The following is a 15,511-nucleotide window of genomic DNA, read 5'->3' as shown; positions in this document are numbered from 1 at the left end:
CGACTTCTTCTTCGAGCCTGCCACCTCCTGTCCATCCGGAAGCGAAGCGACCTTGCGCTGGGAGCGGAGAGGGTCCCGCGTCGCGTACGCGGTCGAAATCTCTTCCGTTTCGTTAACGTTTGATCGGTTCGCTGATTCCCTGTCGTTACTGCGCTGCAGGGGCGCCCTAATGTATGTTGTGATTTTTTTTATTATGGGTGACTGTTTTAAATGTTGTTAGGCGTGGGAACGCCGGTTCACCCTCAAATTGTTAAACGCACCTTGGTGCCCTAATAACACATTGCGGAATTGGTTCTTCACCCTTTTCCCAGCCGAGACGGCTAAATTTTTTCACCGGGGGGGGGGGGGGGTGATGTAATAACAGCCATAAAGGGTTCACGTGGGGATTGGCTTGCCGGTCCTGCTTGTAGCCAATAAGGGTTGAGATAGGGACCATGGCCCGGGCGTGATCACGACAGGTCATCAGGAGTGATTGGCCTAGCCATTCGGGGCCCCAGCTAATGGGGAGCCGGATGAGGGGCGTGGTCCCGGGATTGACAGGGAACCATCGGGAATGGTCGAAGCTGTCCATCAATGATTGGCTGGGAGAACCACGTGACGAAGGTATTAAGAGCGAGTGAGAGGGAACGATCGGGAGCAGACTGAAACTAACGAGAGCAGGGTCACGCACGGACGGGGGCTCTGGGTGCCACGTGCGCGGCGGAGACTGAGTGCGTAGTCTGTCCTCTCTCTGTTGTCTGCCAGCAACGGAGAGTGAGTGAGCAAAGTGTATCGTGGAGTGGAAATAAAAGGACTGATTCCGAAGCCGTCTCCAGAAGGATTATTACATTAGGAAGCCACTGGAGCTATGCATTTTTCATCATCTAGATTGAAAACTAATTTCTATAGAACTGCTTTTTGTGTTTAGTTGTCTGAACCCCGCACCTCTGATTAGCACGATTGGCATGCATGCAATTATGTTTACTTCACCTCGCACTCATCTGTTCTCTAACCATTAATGAACCCTTTTTTGGTACAATACGCCTTTTGTTTATTTTGTTAATATTGTTAATGTTTGTTTTTAATGTTTTCTTTCCTCCCGTAGCTCTTACGCATTTTTTTCAAATGTCCCTCCGCAGCTATCAACTCAATATTGTTTTTGTTCTATGCTGATGCATCAAGGATTTCCCTTGCAAATTAACTGGGTAACTGGAAAAATGAGATTTCTGTGTAACAATTAATATTCAGGGCCCTATCACTACGCATGACAGTAAGCATAGGATAGCTTCCTTTTCCTCGGACCAAACCTGGACATATTTCAGTCAGCCTATATTTATCAAAGCTGTGCAGTATATTGTAATAAACTTCAACACAATTCCACAAGATTTCGTTACAAATAAATTCCTGCCACCTGAACACAGATGCCAATGGCTGTGCTGTCCAAGTCAAACCTGGGTAGTTGTCAACTCTAAGTGGAAGTGTAATGATGGTGGAGTTGCATGGTGAGTGAGATGTGTATATTTGGGAAATATGTAGTGAGTCACTTCTGAGACACTATTTGATGAGGCAACAATTTTATTCTACACTATATCTTACACACTGTTCACATACGGGATAACTATTTACGGGTCAGAGCAGCCAACATGCTGTCTGACCCACGATGCCGGAGACGGAGACGGAGCACCTCGGGTTCTATTCCACCTGTAGACAGCCCCGATTCAGCCTCAGGGCTTCCCTTTTATGCCCCTTAGCGTGGCCTAGCTCCCCCCTCGGCCACGCCCCCTGCTGGAACCCTCTAGAAGGTCTTGGGCCATGCTCCCCGTGTCCCCTCGGTCACCTTTGCCCGACCTCCCTCACCAACGCACATCACGTGCTTCGCCAGCCAGCCGGGTTGCCATGTCCCCACATGCCCCCCACCGCCAGCAGCCAGCACCACGCCCCATAGTGGCATTACCTGCTGTGCTGACTGCTACACCCACAATTCCTCATTCTACTGTACCTCGCGCTATGCGCTGTAGTGATCCATTCTATTTCCTACACATATACTGAATAAATGCTGCTATATCTATGCACTCACAGAAGACTGTGGATGTTAGAAATATGTATTTTAGGGGGAGAGACAAATCTATAATGCAAAAAATATCATCCGTTTATATATTTTCTTAGTTATATTCTCCACAAAAAATAAAATTATTATGGTTGAGTTGTGTATTATTATTTGGCATCGAACTACGACCAATATCTTCACGAGAAGGTCCTTGCCTATAAACATAGGGAAGCACACCAGCATTGACTACAGAAAACCTGACTGATACTGAGACACTGGGTGTGGAAACCAGTCCAGAGCTTGCTTGTACTCATTCAATACTTTTGAAATGATGCACTCCCACGTCGTGGGGCTGATGGGATGTGTCAATTTCTCATGATTTTTATACAGAGGTAGATATTTGATGGGAACCTATTATCTGCTTATCTGTTTTTATTTCTAATATTTTTCACAACACGGAGATGTTGTGTACATTATCACCAGCTGACTTGATGCCCTCTTTTACAGTAGGATTTGCATGACATTGGATACTTGTAACCTTATCGTGGTGGTGGGGTTTGTGTGTTCCAATGACCCTCAGACCTATGTCGCCTGGAGTCTTGTGTTCCTGGTAGGTTGTCCCTTCGTGAACAGGTAAGGGGGGAGGTTCCAGACAAATAATGGTCCAAAAAACATCACTTTATGAGTGGTTAAAAAATACCAAAATCAGAGAACCTCACCCAGACAAGGTATACCAGGACAACCACATAGAGCCAGGCCTCGGTTGTGGTGTTCGCCGAGAAGAGCCTAGTGGGTGGGAGACCCACGTAACCCGGCTACGTGGAGCTGTCCTGTGGGCCTACCATCTTCAGGACGAAAGGTGAGGGGCGGGTGTGATGCTAGTGTTGCGTAGTGCATGACGACTCGGAGGCAGATTTCCTGGTAAGGGCTTACGCCGGTTTATTAAACACAAAGGGTAACGCTCCACACCAGAGATAGGTGTCCCTATACTCGGTCCTTCACTCAGACCTCAGGCTCTATCTGTCCCTAGCTCGGCTATCTCTAGGGCTTTCTCACTCGGGTTGGGACAGGGGCTCAACCAACACTGCCCGACCGAGGAGAGCAGCAATTCACGTAACCCTATCCGACTCTTGCAGACTTTTATGAGCCCTACCCCTGGCAGTATCTTCGGCTCTCCTACTCGTAGAACTCGGACGGGGGATTAGCCAACACTGTCCGGTCACGAGCAGGAGAGACCTCCTTCAGACCATCACCATCCCACAACGACCCCGCTTTCGTCACGGGGGGTCCCCCCTTAAGTATTCCCCATGACATGACGTCATCGCGCCTCACTGCGCTCATGGCGTCACGTCGCCACACTACTCCTCTACACTAGTATGGCCGGGAGAAGGATGGTCTCAGAAAGACTGGACCTTGGAAATGGGCGCTCGCTATTAGGACGTGGTATGTAATGTCACTAGGGGGGAGGGGGAGTCGGTGCTGGTGGAGGAGGTGGAAAGGTACCGTCTAGATGTAGTTGGTCTCACCTCCCCACACAGCATTGGCACTGGAAGCAAACTTCTCGATCGGGGGTGGTCGCTCTCCTATTCCAGAGAAACTTCTGGTACAAGGCCTCGGGTGGGAGTGGGGATACCCACAAGCACCCGGCTGGGTGCTGTTCAGTTCGAGTTTGTCCCAGTGGATGAGAGAGTCGCCTCAATGAGACCTGGCTCTCAGAAAGGACAACTCTGACTGTTGTCTGTGCATATGTACCAACAGCAATTGAGAGTATTCAGCCTTCTTGGAGATGATGGGTGCAGTGCTCAATCGTGCCGCCTACCGACTCCATAGTCTTACTGGGCGATGTCAATGCTCACGTGGGAAAATATGGAGATACCTGGAGAGGCGTGATTAGGGGGAATGTCCCCCCTGATCTGAGCCCGAACGGTGAGATGTTACTGGGATTCTACAATAGTCACGGAATGTCAATAACAAACACCATGTTCGAACATGAGGATGCTGATGTGTACTTGGTATCAGCGCACCTTGGGCCGAAGGTCAATGATTAACTTTATAGTTGTATTATTGGACCTGAAGACATATTTTGTGGACATTCGGGTGAAGAAATGGGCAGAGCTGTCTACTGATCACCGCCTGGTGGTAAGTTAGATCCGATGCTTGGGGCACCGACCAGAAAGATGGGGAATGCCCAAACGAATAGTGCAGGTTTTCTGGAAACGTCTGGTGGAAGACCCAGTGCAGAAAGATTTCAACTTCCACTTCTGGGAAAACTACTCCTTCACTCCAGAGAAGGTGATGGACATTGCGTCTGAGTGGACGATGTTTATGACCTCGATTGTAGATGCGACTGTGAAAAGCTGTTGTTGGAAGGCAGTTAGTGCCTGTGAAAGTGGCAAACGTAGGTCCTGCTGGTGGGCACTAGTGGTGAGGGACGCTGTCAAGTTGAATAAAGAGACTTTTTCCGAGCTATGCTCAGAAAAAGGCCTCCCAACTCGATTGAGAGATACCAGCTTGCCAAGAGGGTGGCAGCGGTAGCAATAACTGAAGTGAAAGCCCGGACATGGGAGGCGCTTGGAGAGGCCATGGAGAGAGACTACTGGGCAGCCTCAAAGATCTTCTTGCAAACCATTAGACGCATTACGTCGACGGGACATGGCCCAGGCTGTTCTCACTAACATTGAACTCAACTAAGCAGATAGCCAAGAGGTGTAAGGAACATTTTGATGAGCTCCTCAATCTGGTGAACATGCCCTCCTCTCAGAAGGCAGCCATGGAAACAGCTGGGGGGGTGGGATCCATCACGGCTTCGGACGTCACTGCGGCGGTCAAAGGCCTTCATAGCAGCAAAGCTGCTGGGGTGGACGAGATTCACCCAGAGTTGTTGAAAGCGCTGGACAGTATAGGAGTGTTGTGGTTAACAGGCCTCTTCAATGTTGCATGGAAGGCAAACTGGAGTCGTGGTTCCCATTTTTAAAAAAGGGGCTAGAGGGTGTGCTCCAACTAAAGAGGTAAAGCCAATGTTTGAGTGCTGGAAAGGAGGCTCCGGCCAGTTGGTTGATCCTCAGGTTCAGGAGGAACAATACGGATTTCGTCAGGGTCGTGGAACAATGGACCAGCTCTTTTCCTTCTCACAGATATTTGAAGGGTCATGAAATTATGCTTCTCCAGTCTACCTTTGCTTTATAAACTTGGAGAAAGCATATGACCGTGTTCCCTACAATGTCGTGTGGGTGGTGCTGTGGGAGTATGATGTACCAGAGCCGCTTTTGTGTGCTATCCAGTCCCTCTATTCCCAGAGTGAGAGCTGTGTCCAAATTCTTGGTGCCAAATCAAAGTTGTTCACACTGGGTGTTGGACTCCGCCCAGGGTGCGTCTTGTCTCCACTCCTGTTTGTGATATTCATGGACAGGATATCAAGGCACAGCCAAAATATGGAGAGTATTCAGTACGGGGGCATGGAGGTGCTTTTTGCAGATGACGTTATTCTCTTTTCCTCGTCAGTCTGTGATCTCCAGCGTGCAGTTGAACGGTCTGATGCCGAATGTGAAGCGTCTGTGATGAGGATCAACGCACCAAATCTAAGGTCATGGTTCACTCCTAGGAGATGGTGAAGTGTGCTCTCTAGGTGAGGAGGGAACAGCTGCCCTTACTAGAGGAGTTCAAGTACCTCGGGATTTCTTTCCCGAGTGATGGTAAGTGGGAGCGGGAGATCGGCCGGTGGATCAGTGCGGCTTTCCAAGTGTTGCAGGCACTGTGCCGTTCCCTGGTAGTGAAGTGGGACTTGAGTTCTTGAACAAAGCTCTTGCTTTAGAGGTCGATCTATGTTCCCACATTCACCTATTGTTATGAGCTTTGGGTAATGACTGAAAGGATGAGATCGCGGGTACAAGGGACCGAAATGAGGTTTCTCCGCAGGGTTGCTGGGCTCACTTTCCGTGTTTGGGTGAGAAGCTCGGTAATCCGGAAAAGCCTCAGAGTGAGCCCGCTGCTCCTCCAGATCGAGAGGAGCCAGTTGAGGTGGTTTGGGCACCTGGTAAGGATGTGACCCGGTAGACTGCCCCTGGAACTCTCCTGGGAATGTTTCACTGGTTGAAGACTCTGGGGCCGACCCAGGACACGCTGGCGGGACTATGTCACTCGGCTGGCCTAGGAATGCCTGGGAATTCCCCAGGAAGTGCTAGAGTCTGTCACCAGGGAAAGGGATGTCTAGATCGTCCTACTCAATATTCTGCTGCCGCGACCTTCACCAGGACAAGTGGATTGAGAAACGAATAAATGAAGAAACTCATGCATGCGACAATGCAAACAGGCTCAGAGCAATACCATTGAAGACATATCAAAAGTAGATGCAATCACGTGATTATCCTTGCCATGAAAATATACAACACTGAAAGAGTGATTCACTAATACATCACGATTCGTTCACATTCAATTAAAAATATTTTAAAGTCATTGACTCTACGTTGTGTTGTGTCTGCTTGACAGTTGGATGTGTGTCATGAGCGCTAAAGTGTTTTCCTGCATTCCCTACACGCTCTTGAAGTCGCATCTCTTGTGTTTATTGTAGCATTTAATCGACTATTTCCAGTCGCATTTTATCATGTTCACTCATTTAATGTATAGTTTCTAATTCAATACAGTTGTTGCTCCATACTGTGTTATTTTATCTCACCTATTGCAGGTCATTCGAGTTATCCTGCGAAATGTTTTGCAGTCTCACCAGATATGACCTTTTTTTCCATAAACGTTGTATTTGTTTACATTTCAAGCACCCATAGCGATAATAATAATTCAAAATCCTGCACAGTTACTACACATTGATTCAAAAGTAACAAAGTTTACTTAAGTCTATGAAGTTGTCCTCACAGGGAGAGTCACAGACTCCAAGTAGGGTGGAGGTCACAGGGTAACAAAGTCCACGCGTCGTACCTGCACGTCCTTGCGAGTGGCCTTCATCTGTCCCACGGACACCTCCGCCTTCTTCCTCTTCTCCTCCACCGCTCGTGTCTCCTCTCCGACTCCACTCTGTACGAGACGAAGTCACCAGAGGAGACTCCACTTTCTGAGCGACTCCCTCTTAGCCCCACTACACACGGGGCCCTCAACAGTGATGGCCAGGAAGTCAGCCCAGACTGATTGAAAAAGTCTAAAAGGGCAAGGGACGGTGGAGAGAGAATCAACTCATGGTGATGTTCGTTGCATGAAATGTGTCTAATCCCAATGACACTGATTATTTACTTCCCATGTTGTTATGGCCAGTGACAGCTTTAATCAGCTCGAGTTGAGGTATAGTTTTTTTCTGTATCTGAGTAGCTCTCACTCCGTGAGGGCCTCACCTTACGTGTCTCGTGCTCATCCTTGAGCGTGATGACCCGATGTCCTATGTGGTCTCCTGCGATGGTGCAGTCCCTGCACACGAGGCTCTCGTCCTGCTTACAGAAGAACCTGTAAGGGTCTCCATGCTGCTGGCAGTTTCGCTCCTCCAGGTTGACAATAGGAGCCACCAGGACGTGGTCCATCAATCTCTGGTTGTTCAGGTGAGGTTTCAAGTGGGACTCACACAGGGACATTTCACACCTGAGGCAGGTCTTCACTGCACGAGTCTCCCCATCACCACAGCCATCACAGAAGACAACTGCAGCCATCCTCTCTCCAAACTCTGAGCTGCTCCACCAGGTTGGCGAGCGCCACGTTCCTCTTCAGCTGGGGTCGCTCAGGGAAGGCCGCTCGGCACTGCGGGCAGCTGAAGCTGCTCGCTGTCTCCCAGGCACCGTCCAGACACCGGAGGCAGAACGAGTGTCCGCAGCTCAGCGTGGAGGGGCAGTCAAACGTGCCCAGGCAGATGGGACAGCTCAGCTCACTGTCGACACAATCACTGGGAGACGCGCTCGCCATGGCCCATGGCTTCACTCGGACTCAGTCGCTCGCCGCGGCACACGGAGGAGCTATCGCTGCAGCAGCTCACACAGCGGAGACGAACAAGGAAATGAACTTGACTTCACCTGCAGTGAAGTTATAAATACCTCGAGACACGCCCTGGAATGTTCCACACGGTGGCTGGGCTCACCTGTGTAGACGTGGCGTTACAGTCACGCACTGTGAGCTAAAACTTATTTTTGTGTTTAGTTTGTTGTCCTTCCCCTGCACTTCCGATTAGCACGGTTGGCTACGTACGGTGTGGAAGAAATCCAACAAACATACATAGCTTTGACTGGTCTCAAGTGATATAATATTTGTACAAACAAAACCCAGCAGCAGCAGCCAGGGACACAGCGATAATGGTTTGTCCCACAGGCTGATTGACCGGCTAGGGTCAGGCTGTGTGCATTGCACAATGGAACCGCACCTTGTACAAACATTCTGATGTAAAGGTGAACTTGTTTTTTCCCATCTGTGTCTTTATCCATTTTTTTCTTGCAAGGCCTTTTTAAAGGTTCGCAGTCTGTAATCGTCTTCCACCTTTATCAACTAATATTTTAACTACTTGCTTCATGCGACCTCTGTTCATCTGTCAATATATAATTTAGTATTTTTATTCCAACCACACCGTTTTATTCTGGGTGGACGGTGGTTGTATGTATGTTGAACTTCTTTCACACCGTACGTAGTCAACCATGCTAATCGGAGGTGTGTGGGTGAGTGTGTGGGTGAGTGGTTGGGTGAGTGTGTATGTTGAAATTATTTCGCAGTGTACATAGCCACTCGTGCTAATCGAAGGTACGAGCGAGTGAGTGGGTGGTGGTGCAGATTGAGTGAGCGAGTGGAGTGGTTATTTGGTGAGAGGGGAAACAGATGGGCAGGGGGATGGTGTGAAGGGTGGGCGAGCGGGCGGTGTGGGAGGGCTGGAGGAAGGGGGGCTGGGAGGGCGTGCGGTTGAGTGGCTGGGTCCCTGGGTGGGTGGCCTCACGCATTACCACAGCGAACAGCCTCTGGCTAAACAAACATCGGCGTTCGTCTAAGCTCAATATCGGTATGACTATCACTGTACATTTTCCTAATATGCATAAAAAAATCTTGCTCATCGTTTAAAATCATCATCACGTAAACAAGTCTTCATCACCTATTATTGTCAAATGTTGACATTTTAAATCCTGGACTCGCTGAGTTTGGCAGATTCTATATAAAAAAATATGAATATAAATTTCACAAGGTAAGGTCCACTGAGCTACGTAGCTCTTTTTCCCAAAGGTGACCTGGCCACAAATGAAAGCCCAGCGAAGTGGCTTTTCCCGTGGACATTTTCACAGCCAAAAACTCAAAACGCGCGATGTGGATTCAAAATGTCGAGGGGAAAGCAGAGGGAGCAGAGAAAAATCCACAGGACCACGGCGAGAGAGACATGCAAACTCCAAATATACAGCAGCAGGCATCAGGGTCGGGATCAAACCCACGACCGCATGTATACCAGGCGAGGTAGTTAACATCTCCTAGCCACCGTGATGATGAGAGAGAGACATGCAGACTCCAAATATACAGCAGGCGTCGGGGTCGGGATCGAACCCACGACCTCTTGTGTACCAGGCGAGGTAGTTAACATCTCCTAGCCACCGTGATGATGATGAGAGAGAGACATGCAGACTCCAAATATACAGCAGGCATCAGGGTCGGGATCGAACCCACGACCTCTTGTGTACCAGGCGAGGTAGTTAACATCTCCGAGACACCGAGATGATGATGAGAAAGAGAGACACGCAGACTACAAATATACAGTAGGCATCAGGGTCGGGATCGAACCCGCGACCTGCTGTATACCGGGCGAGGTAGTTAACATCTCAGATCCACTGCAGCTAGATGTAAAACAATAATCACAGAGCAGCCACGATGAACAAGCAAACAACCTGACTTCACCTGCAGTTAAATTATAAACACCACGAGACGCGCCCTGGAATGTTCCCTGCGGCAGCCCTGCTCACCTGTGTAGACGTGGCGTTACATTCACACACAATGTGTCAGGGAGTAAGAGTCGCAATTGATATATTCATACAAAACCCCATGGTAACCATGAACACGGTGATGGTTTGTCCCACAGACAGGTTACACCAGATAGGGTGAGGCTGGGTTTTTTCAGCGTAAACTGCACGTTGTTATAGGTAGGCTTTCGCGAGCAATATTATCCTTAATATTTATTTTCATTTTGGGTTAGATCGCGTAAATATAAAAGTGTTGTTTAACCCGCCTCTACCTGACACAGCCAATGAATTACGGTTTGTCACTTAAACAGAACATTCAGATTAGTTACTATAGCACACCGGTTGTGTGTTGGAGAGTAAACCCACAGCATTTACCTTTTGACAATTCTGGCTATTGCCTGATGAAGCTGGTTGTAATCACCAGCAATACGTCATACTCGAATTGTCATCGTTGTGGATTTACTCTCCAATACACCACCGGTGTGCTGAAGTCGTAACTAATTGGCACTTTTTATTTAAGTGACAAACCTTACTGATTGGCTGTGTCAGGTGGTGGCAGCTTTAACGACACATTTATAATCACGTAGTCTAACCCTAAAAATTATACTCGTCGCAGTCATTGCCATTTATTTGTTCAGCATCTGTGTTTTAGAATTTTAAATTTGGAATTGTTTCAAATCTACAGCAACTTAATGTGTTCAATCTGTGCCTCGTGATCTCTGATGGTCATTTGTAAAATAAGATTTTTTTCTTGGGATGCGGTTTTAGAGGCGTTGTTTCTCTGTGTGCCTATGTGTTTGTCTCTCTCTGTGTGTCTCTGTGTTATCTCTCTCTGCTTATGTGTCTGTCTATGTGTCTCCGGTTCTGTGTTTTATCTCTTAAATTTAGCAATCTTTGGAAGAACGTAATCAACCAGGTAGGGTGTTGACTGTTATATTAGCCGACTATCTGTGTTGTATTGCATTATATTTCTAAGTTTACTAGGTTTGTTTTCTCTTTCATTTGTACCTGATTATGATTGCTTGTGTTGCAATCGAAACATCTTATGCTATTATTAAATGTATTCTTTTATCTTTCTATGACTTTACCGAAAGAACCAAAGAGTAATTCATGCAGTCACGAAAGCGCCAAATCAAGATGGGATTAAATCACGGATTCTGTGTACTGTATTGAAACGACCCTGGATCTTGTGTTTGACGAGCGTTTTGAACTCTCTAAATAAAAAACAGAGATGACATTGTCGTCCTCTCAGCCGACAAAGGCAATACCACTGTCATCATTGATAAAACAACGTACATGATGGCAGCTATATCCCACCAACTGCTTAGCTACTAAAACCAACAATATCATCACTAAATCGATCAGACCAAGCAGAGCTCTCTAAAACCTTCGGCTGCTAGACCTTCCAGATTGTATGGCCTTCCAAAAATCCACAAAGTAGGTACCCCGCTCCGTCCTATCGTCTCCACGATTAACTCACCCACCTACAAACTGGCCCGATTTCTGTCTGAGACTCTGCTTCCTTTAACTGGCAAGTCCACCTCAGGTGTACTTAACTCAGCTCACTTGGTTTCTCTAATCAAGGACATCTCACTGTCTCCGGATGATTTGCTTGTCAGTTTCGATGTAGTCTCTCTGTTCACCAATGTACCTGTACTTGACACCATTGCAATCATTGAAGACTTGGTCCAACAAGGACTGAATCCAGATGTACCAACTTTGGTAAGGCACGGTCTTACCAACAAATACTTCACCTGGAATGGTACATTCTACAGGCAAAATGAGGGTATACCAATGGGTTCCACCTTATTGCCAGTGGTAGCGAATGTTTTCATGTAAAATTTTGAGACAGATGCCATCCAGACATCCACCCTACGTCCTTCTTTGTGGAAGAGATATGTAGATGACACGTTTGTCATCTGGCCACATGGCCTGCCAGCACTGAACCAATTTCTCAACCACATCAATTCCACACATCAGTCTATCAAATTCACCATGGAAGTGGAAAAAATGGAAAGCTACCATTCCTGGATGTTTTGATCGAGAAGAGACCTGATGGCTCGTTGGGACATTCAGTCTACAGGAAAGCCACCCACATGGATGCCTATCTAAAGCCTGACTCCCACCACCATCCAGCCCAGAATAATTCCCTCATGAAAACACTAAACCATAGGGCCCGTTGCATCTCCGACCAGCACCACCTAGCCAGTGAGTTGGAGCACGTACACCAAGCCCTCGGGATGAACGAAAAATCGAAACGTACAATCCGCAAAGCTGTCTCCCCAGCCATGCGGAGACAACCTTCTGAGGATCCAACCAAAACCATCACTTTACCATACATAGCAGGGGTTACCAAAAAGATTTCGAAAATCTTAAACAAACACAAGATCCAGGTTAGTTTAAATACAGTACACAAAATCCGTGATTGGATCCCATATGTAAAAGATGTGATTCCTGACATGCAATACCCTGGTGTCTACAAACTGAGTTGTGGTTGTGGCAGCAGTTACATTGGGGAAACAAAACGACATGTCTCGGACCACGTCCGTGAACACAAGGCAGATCTGAAACATGGTAGGACAAATACCTCTGCCATTGCCGATCATTGTTTTAACGCTGTGGGCTTACACGAAATAAATTTTTCCAAAACGGAGGTACTCTGCAAACCTACCAGCTACCTTCAGATTTGTGCATGAAGCCATCCAGATATATAAACACAGACACAACTTCAACTGAGATGATGGGTAGAAACTGAGCAATCATTGGAAGGACGTTATTAACCAGGTAAAATCTTAACTGACTGTGATGTTTCCATCCAACCTGCCTATGTCAGCTGTTATTTCGACTCTCTGTGTCTCTCTATACCTCTCTCTTAGATCTCTCATGCTCACATGTCCGTTGCATTGCACTCTCATGCTCGCATGTCTTTTGGATTGCACTCTCATATCCAAAGGCCCTTCGGATTACACCCGTTGGGTTGTACTCCCTCGTCGATAAAGCTGCTCTTCTTATCCTTCTTTTCTACAGTAACATGCTAATCTCTCACATTAACAAAGCCACTTCTGTGCCCTCTAATTTCTCACATTAACATCATGCTAATCTCTCACATTAACAAAGCCACTTCTCTCCCCTATAATTTCTCATATTAACATCATGCTAATCTCTCACATTAACATCATGCTAATCTTCTTGGTTCTTTCGGTAAAGTCACGTAGAAGGGAAGTAATAAAATAATAAAAATAAAACATAATAAAATAATTCTCACGACGTTTCGGCCACAACGCAAGCAGCCGTCCTCAGGTGAAAACCAGGTCTGTCGAGGCGACAGCGTCTGAATGAAACAGCACACGTGATTGGAGCATATATATAAGCTGGGTTGCATCATGCTAATTTCTCACATTAACATCATGCTAATATCTCACATTAACATAGCCACTTCCGTGCCCTCGTCGAGGAGGCAGCTTTCCTTCTTTTCTACAGTTACATGCTAATTTCTCACATTAACATCACTAACCCTTGAGCCACACCAATTTCAAACCTTCTAAAACAGTCTGCCTCAGCAGCAGACCATGCTTTCCCACCTGATGACGGACGCTTGTGTTGCGCCTGAAACGTCGTGATTTATTTTATTTTATACCTACGTGACTTTATCGAAAGAACCAAAGAGGATGGATTCTTGCAGTCACGAAAGCTTCAAATCAAGATTGTTATTAAATTATTAAATTATTAATAGATAAAAATGTAAAAAAATCGCTAAATCATTTTTATTATCAATTTCCACTGTAATTCTGATTATCAAATAATTACAATTTAGTAATTGTAATTTAATAATTATAATTATTACATTATAATAACTAAATTATTATTACTTGACGCTCACGCCAGTTTGTTCAGGGCACGGGGTCGGCAACCTGCAGCTCCGTAGCAGCGTGCGGCTCTTTGAGGGACCGCTGCTTTGTGAGACGTTTTTATTTATCAAGGACCACCACCGTCTCTCGTAGTCACACCACGTTTTTATTCATCAAGGACCACCAACGTCTCTCGTACTCACACCACGTTGCATTGCGGCTCTTGAAATAATGAGTTGGTTGGTGTCTGTTTTACTTACCGAAATGTAAAAAATAAGAAAAAATGTCTCTCCTTGTTTTGGTTGGTGACCCCCCTAGTTTAGGGGAATCGTTTTTTTTTATAAACCTTGAATACGAACTGACAGCTGTGTGGTTTGCTGGGCAAAACGCGCAGCCTCACCCGAGCCGGATGTTTTTTTGTTTACGTGACAAACCTTACTCATTGGTTGTGTTGGGTGGTGGCGAGTTTAACGACACTTTTATATTTACGTGATCTACCCCCAAAACACGTTTTATGGATAATATTGGTCGCGATAGCCTACTTATGATTTTAAATCTTTAATAAGAATATACACGGTGCGGTTTACAGTGAAAAAACACAGCCTCACCCAAGCGGGTGTAACCAGTCTATAGGACAAACCTTCACTGTTTTCATGGTTACCGTGGGATTTTTGTAGAAATATATCAATTGCGACTCTTTAACCTTGACACTGTGTGTGTGAATGTGACGCCACGTCTACACAGGTGAGTTCGGGCTGCCGCGTGCAACATTCCAGGGCGCGTCTCGTGGTGTTCATTATTTAGCTGAAGGTGAAGTCAGCTCGCTTCTTGTTCGTTGTCGCTGCTCTGTGATTTTGTTTTTACATCTCGCTGCGGTGGCTACGAGATGCTAACTACCTCGCCTGGTATACAGGAGGTCGTGGGATCGATCCCAGCTCTGACGCCTGTACATGTACTTGGAGTTTGCTTGACTTTACCGAAAAAACCTAAGAATATGTTTGCTTGTCTCTCTCCCCGTAGTCGCGTGAATTTGTCTCAGGGTTCTCCAAATTTTCCCTCCACACTTAGAAACATGCACTTAGAGTGTTTGGCTGCGAAAAATGTCCACGTAATAAGCCACGTCTGTGAGCTATCATTTGTGGTCAGGCCGCTTCTGAAAAGAGCTATATACCTCAGTGGGCCTTACCTGGTAAAATAAAAATAGTTTTTTTATTTATAGAATCGACCAAACTCAGCGAGTCCAAGATGTAAAATATTAACATTAACAATAGGTGATGAATATATATTGTTTAGGTTATGAAGATTTAAATCCTCGATTTTTTTACGCATAATAGGAAAATGGACGGTGAAAGTCATATAATGAGCTTAAATGAACCACAATGTTTGTTTAGCCAGGGGCTGTTCGCTGTGGTAATGCGTGAGGCAACCCACCCAAGTAACCACTGACCGCAGGCCCTCCCAGCCACCCTTCCTCCAGCCCTACCTCACCGCCTGCTCGCCCACCCTCACGCCATCCTCCTGCCCATCTGTCTCCCCTCTCACCAAATAACCCCCCCACTTACTCGCTCAACCACCGCCACCCACCCACTCACATACCTCCGATTAGCACGGTTGACTACGTATGGTGGGAAAGAAGTTCAACATACATACAACCACCGTCCACCCAGAATAAAACGGTGTCGTAGGAATAAAAAACAAAAACATATTTGACACATGAACAGAGGACG

The 15,511-nt window shown here is 46.7% G+C and overlaps 1 protein-coding gene across 1 annotated transcript in view; it reads right to left on the bottom strand.

The window, feature by feature from the left end:
* LOC144947438 (zinc-binding protein A33-like) overlaps positions 1 to 7,921 on the bottom strand; it is a 374,175-nt gene extending 366,254 nt beyond the window's left edge. The window contains 3 exon segments of the mRNA XM_078876684.1: positions 6,956 to 7,051; positions 7,363 to 7,680; positions 7,682 to 7,921. Coding sequence (XP_078732810.1) covers positions 6,956 to 7,051; positions 7,363 to 7,680; positions 7,682 to 7,921 — 654 coding nt within the window.
* Between the last annotated feature and the right edge of the window lie 7,590 nt (positions 7,922 to 15,511).

The sequence above is a fragment of the Lampetra fluviatilis genome, chromosome 45, assembly GCF_964198595.1.
Source record: "Lampetra fluviatilis chromosome 45, kcLamFluv1.1, whole genome shotgun sequence".
In the NCBI taxonomy this organism is placed as follows: Eukaryota; Metazoa; Chordata; class Hyperoartia; order Petromyzontiformes; family Petromyzontidae; genus Lampetra; species Lampetra fluviatilis.
Note: the sequence above shows the minus strand (reverse complement) of the source record. Positions and strands in the feature narration are given on the sequence as shown.